The sequence below is a fragment of the Balaenoptera borealis genome (genome assembly GCF_965194805.1).
Source record: "Balaenoptera borealis genome assembly, chromosome: 9".
Taxonomy (NCBI): domain Eukaryota; kingdom Metazoa; phylum Chordata; class Mammalia; order Artiodactyla; family Balaenopteridae; genus Balaenoptera; species Balaenoptera borealis.
Genome location: NC_138873.1, coordinates 26,953,418 through 26,980,180, shown reverse-complemented (window position 1 = coordinate 26,980,180; position 26,763 = coordinate 26,953,418). Strand labels below are relative to the sequence as shown.

General features: G+C 37.7%; 1 protein-coding gene and 1 long non-coding RNA gene across 9 annotated transcripts in view; both read left to right on the top strand.

The window, feature by feature from the left end:
* LOC309635021 overlaps positions 1–26,763 on the top strand; it is a 517,380-nt gene that overhangs the window by 399,504 nt on the left and 91,113 nt on the right. The window lies entirely within an intron of this gene.
* Positions 26,547–26,763, top strand: part of PEX7 (peroxisomal biogenesis factor 7) — a 91,330-nt gene continuing 91,113 nt past the window's right edge. For 3 of the 8 annotated variants that reach the window (XR_014248557.1, XM_082405737.1, XM_082405736.1), the window contains exon 1: positions 26,549–26,760. Coding sequence is in view for 5 of the 8 variants with exons in the window: in XM_082405737.1 (XP_082261863.1) it covers positions 26,631–26,760 (130 nt within the window). In the remaining 3 variants the exon portion in view is untranslated. Of the gene's footprint in view, positions 26,761–26,763 lie in introns of all 8 variants that reach the window. The other 5 variants (XR_014248555.1, XR_014248556.1, XM_082405734.1 and 2 more) reach the window with 4 other exon arrangements.

Below are 26,763 nucleotides of genomic sequence, written 5' to 3'. Positions count from 1 at the left end.
GGATTTGTAAAAAAAGTATATATGTTCTTCAAATTTAGATTTAATATTTTTAAAACCAAGAAACTGATATTAAATATTAATTCAGTGAAGGCATTATTTTAGAGGAATCTAAAATAATGTGTCAGATACAATGCTTTCTGGTTATATTAACTTAATAAAAAAGAGGAACTGAGGGGATTATATTGTTCATTGAAAGCTCACAACTTGGCATTCCGCATCAGGGAGAAAAAAGAATTCAAGGAAATAGAGAAGTAACATATTGCTTGGATCCTTACCACAAAAGCAGGCTTCCCTAGAAGCTTTTGGCAAAGATTAAATCACAGTCAATGAATGATAGAATTATAACTTCGTAAATAGTCTGTGACACCTTTACACTTTAAAAAGGCATGGCAACAGAACTGAAGTTTACTAGTCAAAATTATATCCTCCCTCAGAGTCCATTGCACTTCCACTTAGAGATTGCCCTGGGGACACCTTTGAGAACACCTACAGGTAGGGCAAAGAATTTTCCTGATAAAGAGCTAGAGAAATATAAGGGAGAGATTTCCGCTTCTGATTACAACCGATTAGGTAACACTGGTCAACCCTCTCACTAAAGAAGACTAAGAAGGCTGGACAAAATTTAAAATTTAAAATAAAGGCATCAAATAACTAAAGAGACAATGAGGAACTATCTGGCCAGCTTCTGAAAGAAAGGAATGGGATTCAGAGGGTGTGCCTACAGTTGGGGCTGCTTTGGGCCTGGCAACTTTTGTGCACAGGAATTAGGCAAATGGGAGGCTGAACTGCATTTCTGACACCTCAAAGGATGAAGAAAAAGTAAGGGTGTTATAGTCTAGTCTAGAAGTAGGTGTGAATTGGACGCAAAATGACCCTTTCGTGGATAGCAACTCTCCTTTCCAAACATATGAGTAACCCAGAAAAAAGTCTCAAACCCTGAAACTGGATTAAGGTAACTCCAGGCATTCAACAAACAAAATTCACTCCAGAGAAAGACAACTCATCCTGGACCGTGAATTATTTCTACAAATATAAGATCCGTGGATGTAGACAAACATTTTAGTGCATGGTAGAATGGTAGAGTAGGAACAAGAATACGAATCCAATCCTGCCTTGGCCTGCTGTTCCTGAGTTCTCCCCTCCAGAGCCACTCTCCATTCATATCCCCATAGTCTCTGCCTCCCGAGGCTAATCCGTATGAATTAAATCAATGGGCTTCCTTGCTTTCTGTTTACCAATTGGGTTTGGTCAATGGGGAGTCCAGCAGGGGTTCTGAGGAAGGACAAATACTGGGGCTCATGAGTCACCTCAGGCTGGCTGTGTTGCTCAATAGGAAGTCGTTGCTTTTCTCAAGGTGGCAGATCCTAAAGGAAGTACAGGCTTTCATACTCATCCCTCACCTTGTCCTTTGGCACCTAGAAATGATGATGGCTCTGAAACTGCTGGCTCCAAGTTACTGCACAATCCCTTAAAACTTCCCTATAACCCCTCCATACCTTTGCAATTTGTCTTTTTGTAAATAAACCCACCTCACATTATCCTGTTTCCTGTAGAGACTCTAATAACTACCAATGAGCCTTTAGAAATTAGAAAACTAATTTAACCTCTTTGAATTTATTTCTTCATCCATAAAATAAAGTGTTGAATTAAGTTAAATTGAAAATCCTTTAAAGCCCTCATGTGCTTCATTTAAGAATTCAGTAGGGATACCTGTTCTTATACTGAACTGAAATGTGTAAAGAATCAAAATACTACTGGGTAACCAAACAGTGGATGAAGGAGTGTTATCTTTATAGAAATATTTCAGCTAATACATATAAAGAGTCTGAGGTAGTTAGAATATCACCATTTTGCAACGCAGTGAATTTGGATCCAGGTATGGATAATCAATAGTTACTAACATCACTAAAGGAGAGACAACCAGATTTATCATATGCCTCCTGATAGGAAAACAGACCACCAATTATGAGGTGGTCATACCCAAAACAGTAGGCGTGAATCTCATCAAAGCCCTGGAATCCAAAGCTGAGATTCAACAACTAATTCCAGGAAATACAAAGAACAAAAAACAGGTTAAAATACTCCGGAGATGCAATGAGTAAAATCTAGATGGTGGGAAATTCTGCAAGCAAAGGACTCGTTTTAATTTTTGCACAAGTAAGTTACTACCACTGTAACTGATGCTAAGTTCATTTTCTAATAATAACATGATCAAATGTGTCTGAGAGCCATTTCCATTTGAAAAAATAACACGTGCCCATCACCATGCTAACTGCTTTCTATGCATATCTCACATCTCCCATCTTTATAATGAGAAATCCAGGAACCCAGGGGAAAAAGGTTACCCAACGTCAGGCAAGGAGTTAGTAACAAGACCAGGGTTCCAATCCCGAGCTTGTGCTGCTTATTATAATGGGAGGATAAGACCATTGCATCTGAAAATATCAAACAACCTCCTTTTTTCATTGTGGTGTGAGAACATACAACCAGTTCATTTAAAGCTGCATGAAGTTTAAAAGAAGGGTGAGGAGAAGTTAAGACAGAGTCTATCTGCCAAATTTGGAATTGAAATATCATGTCAAAAGACCATTCTTTCTTCTTATCCTGGAAGCTGTGTACAGTAGCTGTGTTTCTAAAGTCCACAAGGGTGAATGTGGTTTGTGTTTGTTTGATGCTTCTGTTTTGTCTTGAAGTTTGCCATTTATTTCATAATTAATGCTAATTTGTTTTAATACAAAATCATGTTTTGGATTTCTTAATTCTCCGAGAAGAACCTGTGCTCCTGGAAGATGAATCAGGTTCCTTTGCTTATATATTAGCTTCTGATTCTCCTTCCACCTGCTTCAGCAAACTCCTGGAGCAATGGTACTTAGCCATGGGTGCAGATCAGATTCACCTGAGGAATTTTACACACATAGAGACCCTCCCCCCAACCCCTAACCCCAGAGATATGATTTAAATAAGTTTAAGAACAGGAGGCTTTCAATATACCTATAGGATTTGATAAAGCAATTTTGTTATCTAGAGATCTTATTCTCGGGATTCTTTTCATCTTTAAGTGACTCAATAAATGCTTAAAAATGGACAGAATTGTCATGCAGAGTGAAGTAAGTCAGAAAGAGAAAAACAAATACCGTATGCTAACACATATATATGGAATCTAAAAAAAAAAAAAAAAATGGTCATGAAGAACCTAGGGGCAAGACGGGAATAAAGACGCAGACCTACTGGAGAATGGATTTGAGGACACGAGGAGGGGGAAGGGTAAGCTGGGACAAAATGAGAGAGTGGTAGTGTATATATGGACATACATACACTACCAAATGTAAAATAGATAGCTAGTGGGAAGCAGTCGTATAGCACAGGGATATCAGCTCGGTGCTTTGTGACCAGCTAGAAGGGGGGGATAGGGAGGGTGGGAAGGAGGGAGATGCAAGAGGGAAGAGATATGGGAACATATGTAGATGTATAACTGATTCACTTTGTTATAAAGCAGAAACTAACACACCATTGTAAAGCAATTATACTCCAATAAAAATGTCAAGAAAAAAACAAATAAATAAATAAAAAGAGATAATGCCACACACACACACACACAAATGGACAGAATTGCTGGAGTTCAGCTACAAAAGTACTAAGATTTTCAACATTTAAAGAGATTGTCATAAATTCTAAACCATTTAAAAATAGTACCTTACTTAGAAAAGACATAAAATATCAGGAATAAGTGACTCCATTGAATTAAGTATACGTTATATTGAATGACTCCTGCAAAAGTTATGATGGAATCCAATCTGTTAAAATATTTAGACCAAAAATATTTTCACCTGGGTGTTTTGCTGCAGACTTACCATACACCTTCTTATTTTGAATCATCTTCATCTAGCAAATATTTAAGCCTAAGTATAAACGACAAGGAGGTCTAGGAAATGATGGAAGTAAAAGTTAAAAAAATAAAATGTGACTATTTAGATTAATTAAAATTAAATCAAATTAAAGTTTAATTTCTCAGTCACAGTTGCCACATTTCAAGTACACAGTAGCCATATGTGGCTGGTGGCTACTTTATTGGACAGTACAGGTGTAGAACGTTTCCATCATTGCAGAAAATCTACTGGACAGTGCTATTATGGAAAGAAAGGGATTTGCCATAATACTTCAAAGGATTTGTACTCATTCATTTAGCACTACATTAAGCTTTAAGTATTAAACAATAAAGTATGATCTCAACTGAGTTCACTCCTACTTGGAGACACAGATGTGTAAAGAGATTGAGCTGTGATAGAATAGGTACAGAAAGAGTGGGAGGAGGAGCTATATCAGTCCAGGTGAATGGGAAGAAATTGTGGCCTATGCAAAAGCATGCAAAAGATGTACAGACACGAATTGGTATGTTGAATTCTAGAAAACTGCAAGCAGTTCAAGTACTAATACGTGTAAAAGAGTCATAGTAGTAATAGTTTCATAGAAATTATGGTCTTACAGTCCGCCACTACTAGCTATTGCTACTCATTATGAGACAGGCTGGGACCTGGGACCTGAGACCCTTTGCTGCAGTGCTTGCACCTGGACAAACATCTCCTCGAGCAACAGAATACAAAGACACTGTAAGGGACTAAAAATAATTGTATGCGTGCCCAGCATGTGCAGTTGGGGCATATTATGAACAAAAGAATACAAAAAGACCAAAACGCAACTGACACTCCTGAGGTGCCGGAAGCAAAAGCAGTGTACTGCGTGTGATGCCTGCACCCAGCACCGCCAAGGGGGTGGGCAGCCCACCGAAGCCACCCCTCGGCCTAACCCACAGCTCCTCCCCTCACCTGGCCTCTTATCAATTTCTAAAGAGTCCAAGAACCCAGGTCAGTAACAATTATTTCTACAAAACTACTTCTACTACTACAACTGCTCTATTGTTGCTACTACTACTACTATTACTAGGATGTGTGTCTGATATGGTAGTTGTTAAGAAAGTATGGAAACCAAGGCTGAGGCTGGATTTTGAAGCATCTTCATGAAAGTCAAGTTTAATTTCATCCTATAAGAAAAGGAGACATTCAAGGATTTTAAGCAGAGGAATAATATGACCCCGTCTATATTTTAGAAAGAAAACTATGGCTTGCTGTAGAAGTTTCGGCCTGTAGCTAAACCCAGAAGGAAGTTAAGACACTTCTGTAAGATTCCAAGCCCGGCCTCGGGAAGGAGCAGTGATCTTGTTGCCTCTCAGGTCTCCTCAAGCTGGAATGATTTTTGATGTAATCTTTGATATGCTTCTTTTAAAAGTATAGTTGCCAACATTTTCATTTCTATTTCTGTCCTAATAAGTTAAAGCAATTTTAATGCAGAGAAATGGTTCTCTTCACTTTTTGTGAAAGGAAGACCAAGGCCCCATCTATTTAGTATTGTTCTATGTCCCACGCACATACTCACCATTTCCCAGACTGTCAACGTGTCCCCTTCTTCCTCCCTCAGTTCGACTAACGTTCTTACTGTTAAAGGCATCCCTTTAATTTAGATAAACAAATCATGGCCAATACATAGATAGAGCCACAGTAAGAGCTTTTGTGTAAGAAATGGAAGCCAACTCTGACTACCAAAACCAAAAAATGAATTTTTTATGAGGCTATTGGGGCTCATGCATCAATGCAAGGTTGGCGTCCAGGCTCAGAAAAGACAGAAACCAAAAGCCTTCAAAGGCCAGGAGCTAAAACAGCTGAGGTCGCTCCACAGGAACAGTATCTGACTTTTTCTTTGTCACTGAAAATAACTGTGACATTACAGTTGTTAAAGACATAAGACTTCTAAAATTAATAGTGCTACTTCATGAATAAATAGATAAATCAATCAGACAGAATAGAAAATCCAGAAATACATCACATTACATAGGAAAATTTAGTATAAGATAAAAACAACCTTTTAGAGTATTGGGAAAAAAGGACTTTCAAAAAAGTGGTGTTGGAATAACTGCAAAGTCATACGGAAAAGATAAAATTGGATTCATTTCCCACACCATACACCAAGAAAAATTCCATATGGATATGAGATCTAATTATAAAAAATGACACAATATGAGTACTCAATGAATATATGGGTATATTCTTTTCAACTTAGGAGCGAGAAAAACTTTCAGGGCTATGACTCAAAATTCAAAAACTAGAAAGGAAAAATAGATAAACTTGATAACATAAAAATAAAAAGTCTTTATATGGCAAAAGATGTCACAAACAAACTAGAAAGACAAATAACAAACTGGGAATAAATATCTGCAGCTGATAGCACAGCTCATAAAATGAGTTTCTAAAAATAGAGACTACAAATCCTATAGAAAAATGAGCTATAGAAAGCTACAGGCAATTCATAAACATGGAAAAACAGGTGTCCTTTACCCATATAAAAAATGCTCAACCTCATTCATAATGAGATAAATGCACATTCGAATTCAGTAGTATTCCACTTTTCAGTTACTAAGTTGCCAAAAATCCAAAACTTTGACAACACACTCTGTTGGTGAGACTATAAGAAAGTAGGCACTCATTCATTTCTGGTGGAATAAAACAAAGATAAAATACCTGCAGAGGGAAATTTGGCAATATCTAGCAAAAGTATGTACTCACTGACCCTTGGCCAATCAATCTTACTTCTAAAAATGTATCCTGAGGTTACACTGGTGAAATTATGAAAGACATTTTTAAAGGCTGTTCATTTTAGTACTATTTATAATAGCAAAAGATTGAAAATCACCCAAGTGTTCATAAGTCAGGAATTGGTTTAATAAACTATGATATAGTCACTCAATGGAGTACTATGCAGCTATAAAAAGGAATGTTGACTATCTCTAACCATAACCATTTTTTCTAGTTTTCTGGTTATTTTCACTAGGATGATAATCCCAGGTGAATTCAAGAAATACTTTTTTTAAAGTAATGTGTTATATTGCTACTGAATTTGTAATAGAAACTCATACATACATGTATATGTCTCATTTTCTTAATAAAATGGTAACACATGATATACAATTGTCTACTGCTTATGGTTTCAGGTATTAGACAACAGGCAGTACACGACTGGGAACCCTGAAAAAAGGGAAATGAATGAGGTGACTTCTGTCAGAAGGCATTTCTGTACAGTGCTGTAAGGAAGGAGAACTCCAACAGAGGCCAGGTATCTTAACATGAAGATAAAAAGATTGGAATTTGGGGAAGCTTAGGTGGTTAGAATGTGAAAGAGGATGCTATACAGAAAAATAATTCTAGAAATGTGTATACAAGACCCTAATCCTGCCTTAAATGAGCTTAGAAACAAGAAAGTTCACCCATAAGTAGGTAACTGCTTGTCAGAAAAAACCTGATATCTAAAGAAAAACAACAAAAATATAACATTCAATCAACTAGAACATGTAATATCTAACATCCTAGATAAAATGACAAAATGTGACTCTTAACAAGGAAAAAAATCAGTTGCAGCAACAGACCCAGAAATGGCAGAGATGGTACAATTATCAAACAAACATTAAAACAGCTATTACAAATATGCACAAATGCTCAAGGATGCAAAAGAAACATGAGCATAATGAGGGAAAAATATGGAAGATATAATAAAGAATAAAATTGAATTTCAAGATATGAAAAATAGAGTTTTAAAAATTAAAATTGAATTGAATGGAATTAATGGCAAATTGGACATTACTGAAGAAAAGATCAGTGAACTTGAATTAATAGAAACTGCATTTATCCAAAATGAAGCACAGAGAAAAAAGAATGAAAAAAAATCCAGCAGAGCCTAGTGACCTGTGGGATATCAAGTGTTCTAAAATGCATGTAGTATGAGTCTCAGAAATGTTAAAGGAGATTCTTCAGGTGAAAGCTTTTAAAATTACTTTTTCCCTTTTACGAGCTACAAGTTTCCTTCTTTAAAAAGACAAACATCTCCCTATCAACTTTATGTCCTGTTATTTATCATTATTATATTTTAAAAGTATAGTTTGTGTAAATCTAAATGATTCTCTCAGTAATATCTTGACCCAGTACCAGTCTCTCATTTCCATTAGGATGATCAAAGATTATCTTGATGTCTTGGAATGCTATATGAATAGCAAAGATGGATACATGTAAATATAGGCTGCCCTTGAGATAATCTGAAATCCTCTTTCAATGTATGGGCCAAAATATCATATATATTTCTACTATGTTTATCTTAATTACAGATCTCTAGTATAGAGTTCCAATTTATGAGACCTTTGAATAAATACAAATATTTATTGTCTTAATGATTTGTGAACTAAAACTTACAAAAGCCAACCAAGAAGAATTTGTTTAAATAACATTTTATTTAGATAATAACATTTAATTAAATTGATCATTGTGATGATTAATTTTATGTTTCAACTTGACTAAGCTATAGTGCCCAGTTGTTTGAGCAAACCCTAGTCCAGACGTTGCTATGACAGTATTGTGTAGAATGGTTAAAACTTACAACAGCTGACTTTAAGTGGATTACCATCCATAACGTGGGTGGGCCTCATCCAATCAGTTGAAGACCTTTAGAGCAAAGATTGAGGTTTCCTGGAAAAAGAATTCTGCCCCAAGACTGAAACATAGAAATCCTGCCCTAATTTCTAACCTGCCCTATGTATATAAAAAATATATGTCAAATGCTAAACATTTAAACTTTACCCACAATTTCAAAACAGAAAATTTTCTCTAGATTCAGGAAGTTTTCAATTTTCCTAACTTGTGTTAGAACTAATTCACAAAATGTACAAGTGTTTATATACTTCAAGCACAATACATTTCATTTGAAGCCTCATGTTTTTCCTTACATAAATTTAACTATTTAATTTTAGTACACGATTCTGAATTTGTGCATGCCATCAAACATCCCATATCCCAATTCCCAATTTGGTATTTTTTAGTAACTGTGCTTGTCACTACTGAGAAAACCAATAAAACTATATTTCTTTAAAAATTAAGGTAAAAATTTAAATCTTCCAGACTCAATGTAGAATATTTTATATCTTTAGGTATTTAAAATATGTTTAATATAAAATACCCAAATTTGGAATGTTAAAAAAAATCCTGAAATTCATAAATCATTTTTCTACCAAAAGGGATGGGAGGGTTGGTTTAATCCCTTTCTTTGTGAAACCAGAGATTTTATTTAAAACTAGATAAAATTTAAAACTGTCATTTTTTTTCCTCCTTTATTTCTTTGAAGTTCTTTGTCTATTTCCTATCTTTGAAGTCCCTTTGAAGTTCCTATTCTTCTCCTGTGGCCTACGACATTTCTTTTTTACTTTTTTGAGCTTACCTCTGATTTCAGAAAAAAATATATTATTTTTAAAAGTTTATTTCACACCACTTTTAGCTTCATACAAATACATTCACAGCCTTACTCCCTTTCTGGATAAAAGCAATTTCAAGTACAATAGTCAACCTCCAGTTCATTTTATTTCATGTATTTTACCAATTAAAGCTTCCTAATTTCAATTAAATCATATTTGGAATACACAAGTCTTAGATAATCATTCTTGAGCCCTGAGATCTCTGAATGCCATTTCCAGTTCAATAGACTTCTACTATGTTTTTATGATTCACAGCACTCCAAGCTCTTTTTGGATAGAATAGAAAATTTTATCTGTATAACAGATCACCCCACACTGTAAAACAGAGTCTTAACATTTAGAAATATTTAAAATGCATCAACAGGGGACTTCCCTGGTGGCGCAGTGGTTAAGAATCTGCCTTCCAAGGCAGGGTATGTGGGTTCAATCCCTGGTCAGGGAAGAGATCCCACATGCATGCCTCAACTAAGAGTTTGCATGCCACAACTAAGGAGCGCATTGGCCGCAACTAAGACCCGGTGCAACCAAAATTTTTTTTAAAAAATAAAAAAATAAAGTTCATCAACAGCTCACTTACTGCATCTGTTTCACTGGGATTCTTTATTTCAAACATGGACAGTTCTTTACTCTTCGTAGTCTAGGCTTATTCTGATTTTTAGTTTCTGAAATACTAAGCATTAGACTATGAGGAAGTTAATTTCAGTACATCTGACCTCTTCTGGGGAGATGTCTTTAGTCCATTTAAGATAGTTGGGGCAAACTCCAGTGGAGCACAGCACTTTAATAAGGCCCATACCCTGGTAATTCTATTTCCATTATTTCTAGGATATTCACTAGGATATTGCCTTTCTCAAATTGGAAGGCTGTTAGAAAAAAAGTGCCAGGGAATAACTAGTGTGGCTAGGGTCATGTGTAGCTCCAGAATGAGACTATATCTAGATCAGAGGACTAGGAAAGGCTTGGCCTTGGTTTTAAACCCAGGCCTGTGGAGTGAGGGGTAGAGAGAGCAGACGTCAGCTATTACAAGAGAGGGAGCAAGGAGTGTGTTGAGCAGACAGGATTAATAGCCATGGCAGAGACTTTAGAGTCTCTACCTGTAGACTGAAAGGAATTACCCAGTCTAACCTGTTTTTGCGTGAATTCCATCGCATTATTCCCATCAGCATTTCCTGGGACCTGAGCTCTGTAACACTGATACTTTGTTCAGTACTCAAGTGTCATAGTCACACAAGGGAGACTTTTTACCAATAGTCCTGCCACCCAGCATGAAAGGGATTAGGTAAGAAATAGTTGGTCGCAATAATTGGAAAATGAAAGCATTCCATGTTTATTCCCAAATGAGCCGAGATATCTTTATCACACCACTTATGGTCCTTTATAACCAAATGCAGAAATTATAGTTTTGTCAAATGTGTGTGTGAACGTGATGCTGATTGCCTCACTTCCAAGTATAGGGGTCGCTCTGTTGAACGGAGTCCATATTGAGTCAAAGCATGCAGTTTCAGTAGAGAAGAGCCCTGAAAGTAATGTACTTTGTACCATGTTGCTCACTTCTAGTCCTTCTTCCTTATTACAAAGTTGTAGGGGAAAAAAGAGAAACTCTGAAATGTGGTTTTCCTCTATGACAAATGTTCTCTTCTGTGCCCTCTGCAAATCCATCATTGCTGTGCTGCTAGTGTGGAGGGAAGGGTTTCAGATTTTTTTTTTTTTTTCCTTTTTAGGAAGAAGTTGGTGTTTTCTTTTTACATGAACATTTAGTCAAACTTGCAGAGGAAACATTTTTATTAACTGTCCCCAAAAGTTTGTTGGACACTCTAAATCCCTATTAATTTTACTTGGGCTATCATTCATCAATCATCTCTCTGCTCATTTATTATTCTTCCTATGTACCTTTAAATTTAGATTGGTTTAATGGGAATATGATATGAATTTCCCTAAAAATAAGGCACTTACTATCATCAATGAACATTACTAGCTCTTCATTTACTAGTGGCCCTGACTCATTCTAAGAATAAGTCATACTCAAGAAAGGGGAAATGAACTAATGAAAAAAAAAAAAAAACCTCACTGTATTAAGCAATGCATTTCCAATGGCATTTTACTTTTTGTATTCAATAGTTATTTATCAAATTCAATTACAAGTTCATATAGCTTTGCTCAACAATACTAGTCAATACTAGTACTGACAATAAATGAATGATAACTAGTCTTAGAAAAAGACAATCCCCCAAACCATATGGTTATAGGATATTTTTTTAATTAAAAATTTAATTTACATGCATATTTTTCTTATGGTGATATATGATAAGGAAATCAATAAAATAATTCCAAGCATAAATATATATTACATTAGAATAAGATTCAGAGGAGAATAATAGAATGGAATTATGAGTTCAAGGAGAAAAAGAAATGATAAAATTTCTAACAATTAAAGATGAATCTTCAAGCATTTTTAAAAATTGATAATAGTGATAGGCAGGCTCTATAAAATGGCCCCCAGTGATCCCTGCCTGCTGGTTTGTTTTTTTTTTTTTTTCGGCTGTACCGCTCATGGGTTGTTAGTTCCCTGACCAGATTGAACCTGGGCCCTCGGCAGTGAGAGCACAGAGTCCTAACCACTGGACCACCAGGGAATTCCCTGCCTGCTGGTATTTATGCCCTTGTGTAATCCCATCCCTTTGAGAATGAATTGACCTAATGACTTACTTCTAACAAAGAGAATATACAGCAAAAGTGATGGGATGCAGCTTCCAACATTAGAAAAAGACTGTGGTGACCAAAAGACTGTGATTTCCATCTTGCTCATCCTCTTTTGTTCCCTCTCTCCATCTCTCACCTGTTCTGAGGGAAGCCAGTTGTCATGTTGTGAACTGCCTTATGGAGAGCCCCATGTGGCAAGGAACTGAGGGAGGATTCCAGCCACTGGCCAACAAGGAACCAGGTCCTTAGTCCAACAGCCCACAGGGAACTGAATCCTGCCAACAATTATGTGAGTGAACTTGTAAGCAGATCCTCCTTAGTCAAGTCTTTAGATGAGACTGGAGCCCTGGCTGACCCCGTGATTGCAGTCTTGTGAGAGATCTTGAGTGATCTGACCCAGAGAATCTGTGAGAAAATAAATGGTTTCTTTAAACTGCTTAGTTTAGGGACAATTTGTTACATAGCACTAGGTAACTAATATAATAATAGTGAATCAAATGGCTATTGTTTTTAGAATCTGTTGGACACATTTAGGAATGAGAAAATATTTTGAATTTTAAAATGACATTTTTCAATAAGCTTGAAATTATATCATTTGCAGCTATTTAAACTTATGAGAAAACATTTTAGAAGGCAACTTAAAACCTGTGTGGGGTTCATAATTTTTCTAAATTCTTTTAGGGAGTACAGAAGTGAAAAATTAGCCAAGACCTAACAGCATTGGGAAACCCCATTCCTTGGTGATAGTGTAAAAGGTTAAGGGAAAGAATTAAATCTTAAATGGAATTAAAGAGTTCAGTTATCTGCCTTGAGAAAGTAACGTTAGTACTTGAGCCAAGCTAGATGGTGCACAACTAAAATAATAGCCTCTACCAAATGAGGACTTAACGGTTACACATTTTACCTCATTTAATCATTACAACAGCACTTGGAGGGAGATTTTATCTTTATGGAGATTTGAGGAGGCCAGTTTATTACACCCAAATTATTATGTTGAGTTGAGCCTACGGAAGGGGCACTCATTTATCCAGCCATTTCTCCATGTGAGCCAATATCCATTTATGGGATAAATCCACCCATTTATCCCATTTATCCTATGACTAATCAAGGGACTGTCGTTACACGTGCAGCTCACCTAAAATGTTATCCTGCCCCAGAGCTGAAAGTGGACAGAAAGATGTCAGACTCTCCTCATTATACAAGTTAAAAAACATAAGGCCTGGGTTCAGTCCTAAGTCCCTGATTCTGAAGGCCTGTGCTCTTAACAGCTCTGTCTTTCCAGAAGATATGAAAAATGATTAAAGGCATTTTCTACTGTGTTCAGATTATGTCAATCATACAGATTTTTGCCTCTCTTTCTACATAGAAGTTCAATAAATACTAACACTCTAGTTAAGATTCTAAAACGTTTTTATTGTAGTAAAATATACATACCATAAAACTCACCATTCTAACCATTTTAAGTGTACAGTTCAGTGGCGTTAAGTACATTCATATCTTTGTGCAAGCATCACTGCCATCCATATCCCGAACTTTTTCATCTTCCCAAATTGAAACTGCATTCCCATTAAACAATAACTCCCTATTGCCCCCTTCTCTTACCCCTGGCAACCACCATTCTACTTTCTGTCCCTATGAATTTGACTGCTCAATGTACCTCATATAAATGAAATCATATAATATTTGTTCTTTTGGGGTTGGCTTATTTTACTTAGCATAATGTTCTCAAGGTTCATCTATGTTGTAACATGTGTCAGAAGTCCCTTCCTTTTTTTTTTTTTTTCTTTCTTTTAATTTTTTTTGGCTGCGTTGGGTCTTAGTTGCGGCACGTGGGATCTTCACTGAGGCATGCGGGATCTTTCGTTGGGGCGAGTGGGCTCTTCCTTGTGGTGTGCGGGCTTCTCTCTAGTTGTGGCGGGTGGGTTTTCTCTTCTCTAGTTGTGGTGCACAGCCTTCAGGGCGCGTGGGCTCTGTAGTTGTGGTGCGCGGATTCCAGAGCGCGTGGGCTCTGTAGTTCTGCTGCACGCAGGCTCTAGTTGAGGCGCGTGAACTCAGTAGTTGTGGCTCGCAGGCTTAGTTGCCCCATGGCATGTGGGATCTTAGTTCCTGACCAGGGATTGAACCCATGTCCCCTGCATTGGAAGGCGGATTCTTTACCACTGGCCATCAGGGAAGTCCCAAGAAGTCCCTTCCTTTTTAAGGCTGAATTGTATGTATGTATATACCGCCTTTTGTTTATTCATTCTTCTGTGAACACTTGAGTTGCTTCCACCTTTTGGCTATTGTGAATAATGCTGCTATGAACATGGGTGTATGAATACTTGTTTGTCAATTCTTTTGGGTATATATCCAGAATTGGAATTGCTGGATTATATGGTAATTCTATGTTTAATTTTTTGAGGAACTGCTATACTGTTTTGCACATTGACTATATCATATTGCATTCCTACAAGATTTTAAGTGATATACAAGTGGTTAGTGATGAACAATGAGTAATATAGACAATTAGCCCACAATTATGGACTCTCGGAGCTCGAAGAGACTTTACAGTACATTAGTCCAAATATCCTTCATATTCGAAGATAATGCTTCAAGTGTTTGGATGATGATTATGTTACCCTCTAGCAAACATTGATTAAAGGCTTCCTTATGTGCCCTGCACAATGCTGCACAGAACTAAAAGGGAAAAAGAAATTACCCATGCTTTTCTGGAATTCTTTCCTATAACTACCATATGCAGCCTTAAACATAGCAACCTGTTCATTTACCTTGGATAATTGGATTCACCTGGGTGGAAAGACCATGAATTTCAATTATTTTACTTCCTGTCTATCTCCATGGGAAAGATAAACTAGTTTCAATAAAGATGTGAGTTGGTAAATATTTGCAATTAGAGTCTTTATGAGGTCACTATAGCAGTTATAAAAGCAAAACAATTTAAATATAATTGTAGATCCTTACATAAACCTGACATCTAGCCATGTCTACCTACATTGTTTTAGTTTTCCACAGCATTGGTCAAGTTTAGAAGCTACACAATTCTGAGGTTTAATGAATGTTTAGATGAAAACAGTTTCTATCTCAGTTGTGAAAAACCAAATACCCTGAAATGATAATGAGGATAAGTAGTAGACCAGCATATTATAATCATAAAGGGAGCTCTGTATAAGTGCTGCTAATGCTCTAAGTGTTCTAAGTGCTGGAAATGGTCTCTCTGCTGGACCTTGAATGACCTGGTATCTTACCTCCTCTCCAAGACTTCTGTTAAAAGTCACAATAAGTGAATACTATTCAGTTTTGAAGCAGAAAGAAAGCCTGTGATTTGGGACACTATGCTAAGTGAAATAAACCAGACTCAGAAAGACAAATACTACATAATCCTGCTTATATGTGGAATCTAAAATAGTTGAATACATAGAAGCACAGAGTATAATGGTGGTCGCCAGGGGCTGGGGTGGGGGAAATGAGAAAATGTTGGTCAAAGGACACAAAGTTTCAGTTATGCAAGATGAATAGTTCTGGAGATCTAATGTACAGCATGGTGACTACAGTTAACAATACCGTATCATATGCTTGAAATTTGCTAAGAGGGTAGATCTTAAGTATTCTCACCACACACACACACACACACACACACACACACACACACACACACATACACACACACGACTATGTGAGGTGATGGATATGTTAACTAGTTTGATTGTGGAGATCATTTCACAATGATAGCGAAACATGTATAAATATATACAATTTCTATTTACCAATTACACCTCAATAAAGCTGAAAGAAGAGTACCAATAAGGTGTGCATGGCAGACAGCAAGTCTATGCCTTAGTCTTCTTGGCTGTGCAGAATCTTAGAAATAACCTGTTTAATACCTATAAACCTTTTCAAAGTATTTTCCTCCATGAGCTCCAGAAATGTCATGGTTTCATAAACGGTTAATCAGAAGTTAATATCAACATCAGAGAATGAATGTAACCACCCTGCATTCATATAACCTCTGCCTAAAAACAAAGAAAATTAGAATTTTGTCTGGCCTTTGCTGCAGAATTATAAACGTGCAATTCCTGTTTGGCTTTTGAAATATTTAGATTAGTTTAATCTTGTTGTAGTCTTTAAGACCTCCTAGCTAGAAATTATTGATCCAGTTGAAACTTTTCCATTTTACAGAGGAAGAAATAAAAATCTAGGGAAAGTATGGAATTGAGAATTAAAGGGCAAATTGAGATTAAAACGCAGTATTCTTTGTCCCATAGCTTACTTGCATTTAAAAGAGGAATCTTTAATTAATTTAAAAAGTCACAGGGAATAAATTCCTTTTTTAAAAAATAAATAAATACATAAATTTATTTATTTTTGACTGTGTTGGGTCTTCGTTGCTGCATGCAGGCTTTCTCTAGTTGCGGCGAGCGCGGGCTACGCTTTTTTGCAGTGCGCGGGCTTCTCATCGTGGCGGCTTCTCTTGTTGCAGAGTACGGGCTCTAGGTGCGCGGGCTTCAGTAGTTGTGGCGCACGGGCTTAGTTGCTCTGCGGCATGTGGGATCTTCCCGGACCAGGGGTCGAACCCGTGTCCCCTGCATTGGCAGGCGGATTCTCAACCACTGCGCCACCAGGGAAGCCCGGGAATAAATTTCTAGTACTGGAGTTTCAGGCAGTCTTTGACTCTACTTCCATCCATACGCCTAGCAAAGCTGGACTCCACTTGGAGAGTACAGGTGTGGGGAGAGGTGTGAAGAGAGGGAAAGGGAGAGATAGGAGAAGATAAGAAATATTTCATGTCTCTCTTACTCCTTAATTTTCCAATTCAACTCAAGTTGTCAAACATTTATGGAAGGCTTAACTGTACATGGAACATTCTTTAAGATTCTGGAGATTCAAACAAATTAGACCTGGACTTGACTTCAAGTGCCTGAAATCCAGTATAGGAGTGGGTTTATTTATGTATATGTTTTTTATTCTAGAAAACCTAGCCTGTCGGATGAACTACAGTATTCTACAATGCTGTAGTCATGTATTACTAGGGAAGGAGTGGCTAATATCTCAGAGTCCCTCAGAATTTTTTCCATGGTCAGGATTATCATAAACAATTTACCCCAGTTGGAACCAGCCTTTGTCCTTTCCAGAGAGACCACACTATTTTTAGCTTAGACTGGAAATCTTCCTGTACCACTCTTGGCCAAGGTTCCAGCTGTTTTATGTTTGCTCACTTCAGTATTTTCTTAACTTCTCTTTAGCATTGCGAAGAACTCCAGAAATTTCCTAATTTACTCTTTGCACTATTACAAAAACTACAGTGAGGGTTTAGGCTTGTATTACGCTGCAGTCACTCAATAATAATATTTCCTGAATGCCTATCTCAGGTCCCTGGGATACACCATTGAACATAACAGGCAAAGATTCCTGCCCTCGTGGAACATATACCCTAGTTACTACATATAATAAAAATCTGAAATAATCGAGGCTCAGAATATAATTTTTTCTCTCATATAAAATAAGTCCAGATTTAGTCAGTCCAAGGCTCCATTGGTGGCTCCACTGTCACCAAGGATCTTGACTCCTTCACTATTCGTTCTTTCTCAGCCTTGTCTCATAGCTTTCATCCTCAGGATCACCTCATACTCAGAAAATGGCTGATGTAGTCCAGTCATCATGTCTATATTCCAGGCAGCAGGAAGGAGGGGAGTGCAGGCAAAAGACCATGACTTCATGCTAATCAGCTCTTTTAAAATAGCTTTCCTAGAAGCCTCGACCAATTATGTCCACTTAGAGAAGGGATATCTGCTAGGGAACCTGGAAACTGTAGCTTTAAACATGGCAAGTATACGCAGCCAACAATTTAGAGGTTTTGTTACCAGGAAAGAAGGAGAGAATGGATGTTGGATAAGCAATAGTCTTTGTCACATATATCTTAATCTTCAATATAATGCGTATGCATGTGTGTGTATGTATCTATAAATAGAGAGATGATAGGTAGGTAGGTAGATAGATGGATAGACAGATGTACAAGGAGAAATTTTAGAGCATCATAAAGGGGACTCATCATATATATGTAGTACTTTGGGGGCTGTTTTTACCCTTGTAAAAAATCATATATATAAAACCTAACTTTAAATATTAGACTTCTACCCATCTTTAAATTTTTACAGTGATTATCCCACCTAGACAGTTATTAAGGAGTGTGGGGTATGGGCTGTCACTCATTTCACTGAGTGAAATCCACTATCCTTAGTTCTCAAAATAATCTGCCGATTCCTTACTGTATTTATAATCTGAGTCAAAAAGATCTCCCTGATTTCCTAAATAAGAGAAAAAAAAAAAAAAAAAGGACTCCTCTGAGAGGTCCTGTATTTGATTCAGGTAAAAGAGTGTGTGTCCTTAAACCTTTGACCTCTTAATGATGTAAGCGGGGAGGTGAGAGTGCAGTCAGCTTCTCCCTTCCTCTCCTCTTTACCGTGCCCTGTAGCCCCAGGAATGGAAGAGACCTGTGGCTCTAAAGTAGTGGGTGTAATGGTAAGAGCTCTGTGCACCTGGAATATGCTCAGTTCTGGCTCAGTTGTGGAAGAGCCGACTTCCTTTCTTTTGGCCTGAGTTTCCTAATTTGTAAAATGACAGTGATTAAGTTCAATTACTGTCACAGCATTTTATTTAACTGCTAGAGTAACAGTAAATAACTTCTTGAAAGAATTCTGAATTTGTACTATCTCTGGTTTGTTTTTGCTTTTGTCTTTGTCTTAGAAGCACTTTTGATTGAAAGATTGGCATATATATCAACAAAAGCAACAGCATATTTTCCAGATGTCTTGACAGGGGGGAAATTCCTTCGGTAGTATATTAGTCTACACAGGCTGCCGTAACAAAACATCACAGATTGGGTGGCTTAAACAATAGCCATTCATTTCCTCACAGTTCTGGAGACTAGAAGTCCATGATCAAGGTGCTGGCAAATTTAGTTTCTGGTGAGAGGTCTCTTTCTGGCTTGTAAATGGCCACCCTCTTGCTGTACCCTCACACAGCTATCCCGCTGTGTACGTGCAGAGAGAAAAGAACTCTCATGTCTTTTCCTCTTCTTATAAGGACTCCAATCCTTTTGGATTAGGGCCCCACCCTTATGACTTCATTTAACCTTAATCACCTCCATAAAGGCTCTATCTCCAAATTCAGTCACATTGGGGGTTGGGGCTTGAACATATAAACTGGGGGTGGGGGGAGGGGGAACACAGTTCAGACCACCACAAACAGTAACACAGAGAGCCGTGCTCTACCATCATTTCTTGATAACTGTGGCAACGCAGTAGATGAAATACATAAGCTATATGTTAGTTTAATGTCTCAAATTGCTTCTTCATTTTGGGCCTAAATTATTCAAATTGGATAGCTTCACTGACTATAAGACTGGATAATTGCTCCATGCGCTCTCATTTCCCTCATTTAACTACCTGAAAAATAAAAAAAAAACAAGCTTCCTTTCAAAGGGTACATGGTCTTAGATCCCATTTAATTTAACACTTACTCTTCAGAATTTATTTCTTCAGAGCAGAAGTCTACTACGAACACAAAGACAGAAATAGTTAATAACAACAATAACAACATACCTTTGTCTTTCTATTTCAGGCATTTAACTAACTTTTTCAAATGACTAAAAAGCCAAGAGAGAAAGAAATCTAAACTTCACTAAGCGCTTACTACGTGCCTGGCATAATACTAGGCCCTTTGCATAAACTGATCACTAAATCCTTACAACAGCCCTAGAGGCTATTATTATATCCATTTACAGTGAAGAAAATTGAAGTGGCTTGCCCACAGTTGAACTGAGAGGGTGGAACCCAGATTTCAACCCAGATCTGCTTAGTTCCAAAGCCTGTTCTCAGCAATATTATTTGGGGTAAAACTGAATATACATAATTTCAAGTAAATTAAGAAACTTCTATATTGTTAAAAAGCATGGGATTAAAATTGTGTGTGGTTATGGAATGGTTTCCAAGATATATTGTGGGAATTTTTAACTGATAGTTGCATATGGTTTAAAATTAAAAGATTTAAAAAAATATCCAGTGACTAGCAAGTCTTGATTCCATCTTGTCTCCTAGTGTCTCCATTATTGCTTCCCAGTGGCAACCACTATTACCAGTTTCCTTGTGTTTCTTTTGAGATATTCTATGAATTGAATAACAGGACATCTACACACATACACACACTTTGAAAACACAAATGGTGGCATATTAAAGCCCTGTTCTGCACTTTATTTTTTTTAGTAAACACTATATTGCTGTCTGACCAGGGGCACTGAAAAGTTAGAGTGAGAAGGACACTGCTTCTCATTATATACTCTTGAATAATTTTTTTAACCATGGGCATGTATTATTTTTCTCAGTTGTAAAACGTACATATAAGAAAATGTCTGCATATTTTTCATATTTGGATAAAGATCTTAAAAACAAATAGTAAGATTTTAAAGAAAACCAACTCAAGGTCATTTTATGTCTCTTTTAATTTTGTGGCACAATTTCTTCTTCTTGAGGAGCATGATTTTCAGCAATATTTACTTTCTGAATTAAGCTTTGGGTTGTGATGCTACCTAAAATCAACTCACCTCTAACAGGAAATGTTATTCTGTTGTCTATGAAATATAGAATCCAAGTTTTGGAATAAAGTATGGCTACAGCCTGGTGGTCTTACTTTGAATTAAAAAAACTTTCATTTACAATCACTTTTCTTTAAGACAAGTCTTGGAGTCATGATATTAAGAGAGAAAAAGAGTCAGGGGCTTCCCTGGTGGTGCAGTGGTTAGGAATCCGCCTGCCAATGCAGGGGACACGGGTTCGTACCCCGGTCCGGGAAGATCCCACATGCCACGGAGCAACTAGGCCCATGAGCCACAACTACTGAGCCTGCGCATCTGGAGCCTGTGCTCCGCAACGAGAGAGGCCGCGACAGTGAGAGGCCCGCGCACCACGATGAAGAGTAGCCCCCGCTTGCCGCAACTAGAGAAAGCCCTCGCACAGAAACGAAAACCCAACACAGCCATAAATAAATAAATAAATAGATAGATAGATAGTCAGAATCTATCACACTTATCTTACACCTGAGAAAGACAGTACCAAAATGTAAAGCAATGTGTCCCAAAACATAAAACAAAGATTCCTGACATTCAGTCCACTGCTGTTTCCATTTAGAAAAAAAACCCTTAATAATGATTATCCTTATAAATATTTTATTCATTAAACTTGTCATAAAAAGGATATGACCTGCACAACCGCCCCGAAAAAAAGAGAAAATAAGAAAAGCAATTACAATTCTTAAAAATGATATTAGATGCATGTTTTTTTCATATTCAGAAGCTAAGTTCTAGAGATGAGTTAGAATTTCTGGAAGTATTCAACCTTGAGGGAGAATATGAAAGAGGACAGAGAGCTTGTGGAATAAGAAAGCAAAGACTTTTCCTGCGTAGGGGGTAGCATTAAAGAACACCCAGAAAAGTTAGTGGGTGTAGGGAACAAAAGAATCTTTCAGAAGAAATCTGTAGGCAATCCGTGTTAGTGAGGTGGGGGAGGGGAGATTTTATTTTCTTTTTTAGCTTTTTTGAAAGTTTTCTCTCTGAAGAGTGGTGGAGAATAAAATTAAATTATAAAACTTTTCAATTTACTTAAGAACATTAAAGTTTTTTTTTTTTTAAAGTTTGTTTTTAATGCACCAGACTTTCTGTAAAATTAAGACTATTTTTTAGAGCAGTTTTAGGTTCACAGCAAAACTGAGGGGAAGGTACAGAGATTTCCTGTACATTCCCTGACCCCACACATGTATTGCCTCTCCTACTATGAACATCTCCCACCAGAGTGGTACATTTGTTAAAACTGATGAACCTACACTGACACATCATAATCACCCAAAGTCCATAGTTTACATCAGGGTTCAGTTTTGGTGTTGTACATTCTGTGGGTTTGGACAAATGTATAATGACATGTATCCATCATTATGGAATCATACAGAATATTTTCACTGCCCTAAAAATCCTCTGTACTCTGCCTATTCATTCATCTTTTCCAACCCCCTCAATCTCCACCCCCTGGAATCCACTGATCTTTTTACTGTCTCCATAATTTTGCTTTCTCCAGAATGCCATAGTTGGAATCATACAGTAAGATTGGCTTCTTTCACTAAGTATTATGTATATATAGTCCCTCCATATCTTTTCATGACTTGAGAGCTCATTTATTTTAGTGCTGAATAATATTCCATTGTCTGGATACACCACAGCTTATTTATCCATTCACCTATTGAAAGACATCTTGGTTGCTTCCCAGTTTTGGCAATTATAAATAAAGCTGCTATAAACATCCATGTGCAGGTTTTTCTGTGGACATAAGTTTTCAGCTCCTGTGGGTAAATACCAAGGAGCACAACTGCTGGGTTGTAGAGTAAGAGTATGTTTAGTTTTGTAAGAAACCACCAAACTGTTTTCCAAAGTATCTGTACCATTTTGCACTCCACCAGCAATGGATGAGAGTTCCTGCCACTCCACATCCTCACCAACACTTGGTGTTGTCAGCATTCTGGATTTTGGTCATTCTTATAGGTGTGTAGTGGTATCCCAGTACTCTTAACAATTCTCTAAGTCATATAGCTTCCAGATCCCTCACTGCTCTGCTTGCCCTGCTCAGAAGCTCTATTTTATGAATAAACTGGGGCTCGAAGAGATAAATTATTTGCTCAGAATCATACCGTCAACCACATCTGAGCTAAAATTTGTATTCATCATTATTTGCAGTGAATTGACTCACAATGCAGCCACTTTTTTTTTTTTTTACTGTGAATAATGCTGTACTGTAAAACATCACACAGTCTGGGGACTATGAGAAGAATGCCACACAACTTCTAAGATTGCTCTTTCACATGAAAGCATGCCTGCCTTTTTGAACAGGTTTGAAGGAAATCAGTGCTGTTTCTACTTCTTAGTTAATGAAAATGATAGCTTTTGAAGAATATGCTATTTTCCAGAGCTAAGAAATCCAAGGCAGGTAATGAACATACTAGGTTTTTAATGTCTGATACTCACTTTTAAGATGACCATGTATATTCCTTTCGTACTTGGTAAGTTGTTTCTCTATCTGAACTTATCTTTCTTAAGAATATATAAACACATACACAGTCCTGAGAAATAGCTTGGTACTATTGTGCATTATTTGTCTGAGAGAATGAAATGTATATAGTGACCTAGGTTTGTGTTCATTGTAAATGGTAAGATTTATGAATTGTCGAGTCAACCTTACAAAGAATCCTGGAAATGAGCGATCCTGATCTGACTGTGATTCCTCCCTGAGGTCAGCTCTAGGTCACCATATTCTGAGTCTTTATGCCACTTAGTCATGATGGGAATTATAGTTGACCTGGATTTCCCCATTGACATTTCCACTTGATTAGCTGTGCTTCATTCTAGACTTAAGTAGGAGGAAACTTCTGTTTTTCTTCTCAGACATACGCTCTCAAATCTATAGAAGTCAGAAGTCCTGGCAGAATCACACAACAGACATTTCTGGTATGTGATTCACCCATAGGGACTATGTGGGCATCAGTATAGGAATTTTTCACAGGCCCCCCAGGTGTTACTTAACAAATTAGAGCCATTTCTTACTAATTCAAACTAATTGGACAAAGAAAAGTCTGAAATAGTAAAATCTTTAATCATATACTTAAGAAAACCTTTTTTTTTTTTTTTTTTTTTTTAAAGATTTATTTATTGATTGATTGACTGATTGCTATGTTGGGTCTTCGTTTCTGTGCGAGGGCTTTCTCTAGTTGCGGCAAGTGGGAGCCACTCTTCATCGCCGTGCGCGGGCCTCTCACCATCGTGGCCTCTCTTGTTGCGGAGCACAGGCTCCAGACGCGCAGGCTCAGTAGTTGTGGCTCACGGGCCCAGTTGCTCCGCGGCATGTGGGATCCTCCCAGACCAGGGCTCGAACCCGTGTCCCCTGCACTAGCAGGTAGACTCTCAACCACCGCGCCACCAGGGAAACCCAAGAAAACCTTTTAATTGTAATAATTTCAAACTTACAGAAAAATTATAAGACTAATACTTGAAGTGCCCATATATGTTTTACCCAGATTACCAAATTTTTAACATTTTAAACCACACTTGTTTTATCTTTCTCTCTACTGTGCCTGTCTATATTATTTATTTTTTCTGCACCATTTGAAGAGTTATCCTTTTATAATTCCCTTTACCTCGTATTACTTCCTAAGTATTTCCTAAGAATAAGGGCATTCTCTTATGTAGCTACAGTACAGTCATCAAATTTGGGACACAAATGGATACAAGAGTTTTTATCTAACTACCATTCATAGTTTTCAATTATCCCAATAAGGTGTGCATGACAGCCAGCAACTTACATTCCTCAATCCTCTTGGCTGCACAGAACCTTAGAGATCAACCTGTTCAATATCTATAAACCTTTTCAAAGTTTTTTCCTCCATGAGCTCCAGAAACATTACGATTTCATAAGCAATCAATCAGAAGTTAATATCAACATTAGAGAATGAGTGTAACCACACTGCATTCATATAACCTCAGCCTAAAAACAAAGAAAATTAGAATTTCAGGCTGGCCTTTGATGCAGAATTATAAATGTGCAATTCCTGTTTGGCTTTTGAAATATTTAGATTAGTTTATCTAATCCTGTTATAGTTTTCAAGACCTCCTGGCTAGAAATGATTGATTCAGTTGAAACCTTTCCTTTTTACATAGGAAGAAACAAGAATCTAGGGAAAGTATATTACTGAAAAGTAAAGGGCAAATTGAGATTGAACCTCAGTATTCCTTGTCCTATAGCCTACTTGCCTTTAAAAGAGGAATCTTCAAATAATCAGTTAAAAAACTCACGGGGAATACATTTCTAGTACTGGAATTTCAGGCAGTCCTTAACAGGAAAAACCAGGTCACTGGTGGATCAGGGGGTAGGGGTGGGTTTGATTGAAAACGGGCACAAGGGAACTTTCAGGTTAGTTAGGCTCTGAAAATATCCTACTAGGTTAGGCTCTGGTTAACTAGTTTTCTCTGAGACCAGGCCTTGTTAAGAAGAACAGAATGCGCTGGCTTATTTCAAAATGGTTCCTTTTCTCTTCCCCCTGCAGGAAGCACAAAGTGGATTTTTCCTGATATTTACTGTGAGAAACTGGCTGGCCTCCTAGGGGTAAATCTCACAATATTGTAGAGCGTGACTCTTTTCACTCCCATTACCATAATCTTTGTTTAAATTCTTATCTTTTGCTTGAACTATTGCTAAAGTCTTAACTGGCCTCCCCATTTCCAATCTCTGTTCTCCAGTTTTGTGTTGCCAGAAGATCTTTTAAAATGAAAACTTGGTCATCTAATTTCTCACATTAGAAAACTTTGATGGTTCCCCATTGTTTACATTACAGTAGAAGTCAAATTCCCTTGATATTGCACACAAGACTCTTCATGAACCAATACAATATTCTAGTCTCTCCGTCCAATACTCTTCACCATACCCCTTTCATCTGGGCAGGCTGATACCTGGCAGCCACAATCTCCTATGGGTCATGCTGTTTTAGGTCTCCTGTTATTCCTGCTCCTATAATGACCTCCATCTCCTTGTCTATTTAAAGAAAACCTTATCATCATTTACACAAACATTACTTGCTTTCTGAAGGTTTTTCTCCCATCCCCCATCTTCCAGCACTGACAATTCCTTTTAAAAATAGCCCCTATATATTTCTCATAGCACCTACAGTTTTTTGATTACACTTAACTGATGACACAAACTATATCTTATTGCATTTGAATCCCCAGTGCCTAGCACTGTACTTGGTGTATAAAGTGGCCATATGACTAGGTTTGTACCTGTTGACCTGGCTCAATTATTAACTGCACTCTCTTTTACTCTCAAAAGGGTCTTGTTTGGCAGATAAGCAATATATGGCCACCCTCTACATGGTATATGCCTGGTAAATATTTGAATGGATGAAGGAGCCTTCATTTTCAGCTCTGGCATCTGAGCACTTACTACCATACAATAAATACAGGAAGAATTAAAAACATTTTTTAAGTGAGTTTCTTACGATGTCTTTTTCCTTAGCTTGACTACCGCTGATTTAACTTTGCTTCAATCTACCTCGGGCTACACGGCGCTCAATTGCCTTTTGGACTCGCAGCATGGTTTCAGACTTTGCTGTAACTTGTCTCATTTTGTAATCATCAGCCACATTTCCTGATGCCAGTCTTTCAAAAGGTCAATAAATTAATAAAAACAAGATAGCCCGCAGTGGAGGCTGATAGGCAAAAACAAAAGGTGTCAGAATCACCAGTTAACTCTGGAAATACTGCCCTCACGTCTACTTCGTCACAGCGGGCGCCAAGCATCTGTTTTGCCCAAGACAAAAATGGCCTCCGTCAGAGTCAATTCCCTTTCCTTTGCGGACCAATCGAAACCTAGCATTCAGGGCACCCGGTGTCCTCACTTCCGTCTCAGCTGCTAGGATCTCTAATTCTCTTAGCGAGTCCGGACCGTCCGCCTCCAACTCGGAAGGGCTTCGGCGGCTGGGGCGGCGAGGCACGCAGGCGGCGGGCGGGATGAGCGCGGCGCGTGGCGGAGCGGTGCGGTCGCTGCGGGTGCCCGGCCGCCACGGCTATGCCGCCGAGTTTTCCCCGTACTTGCCGGGCCGCCTGGCCTGCGCCACCGCGCAGCACTACGGCATCGCGGGTG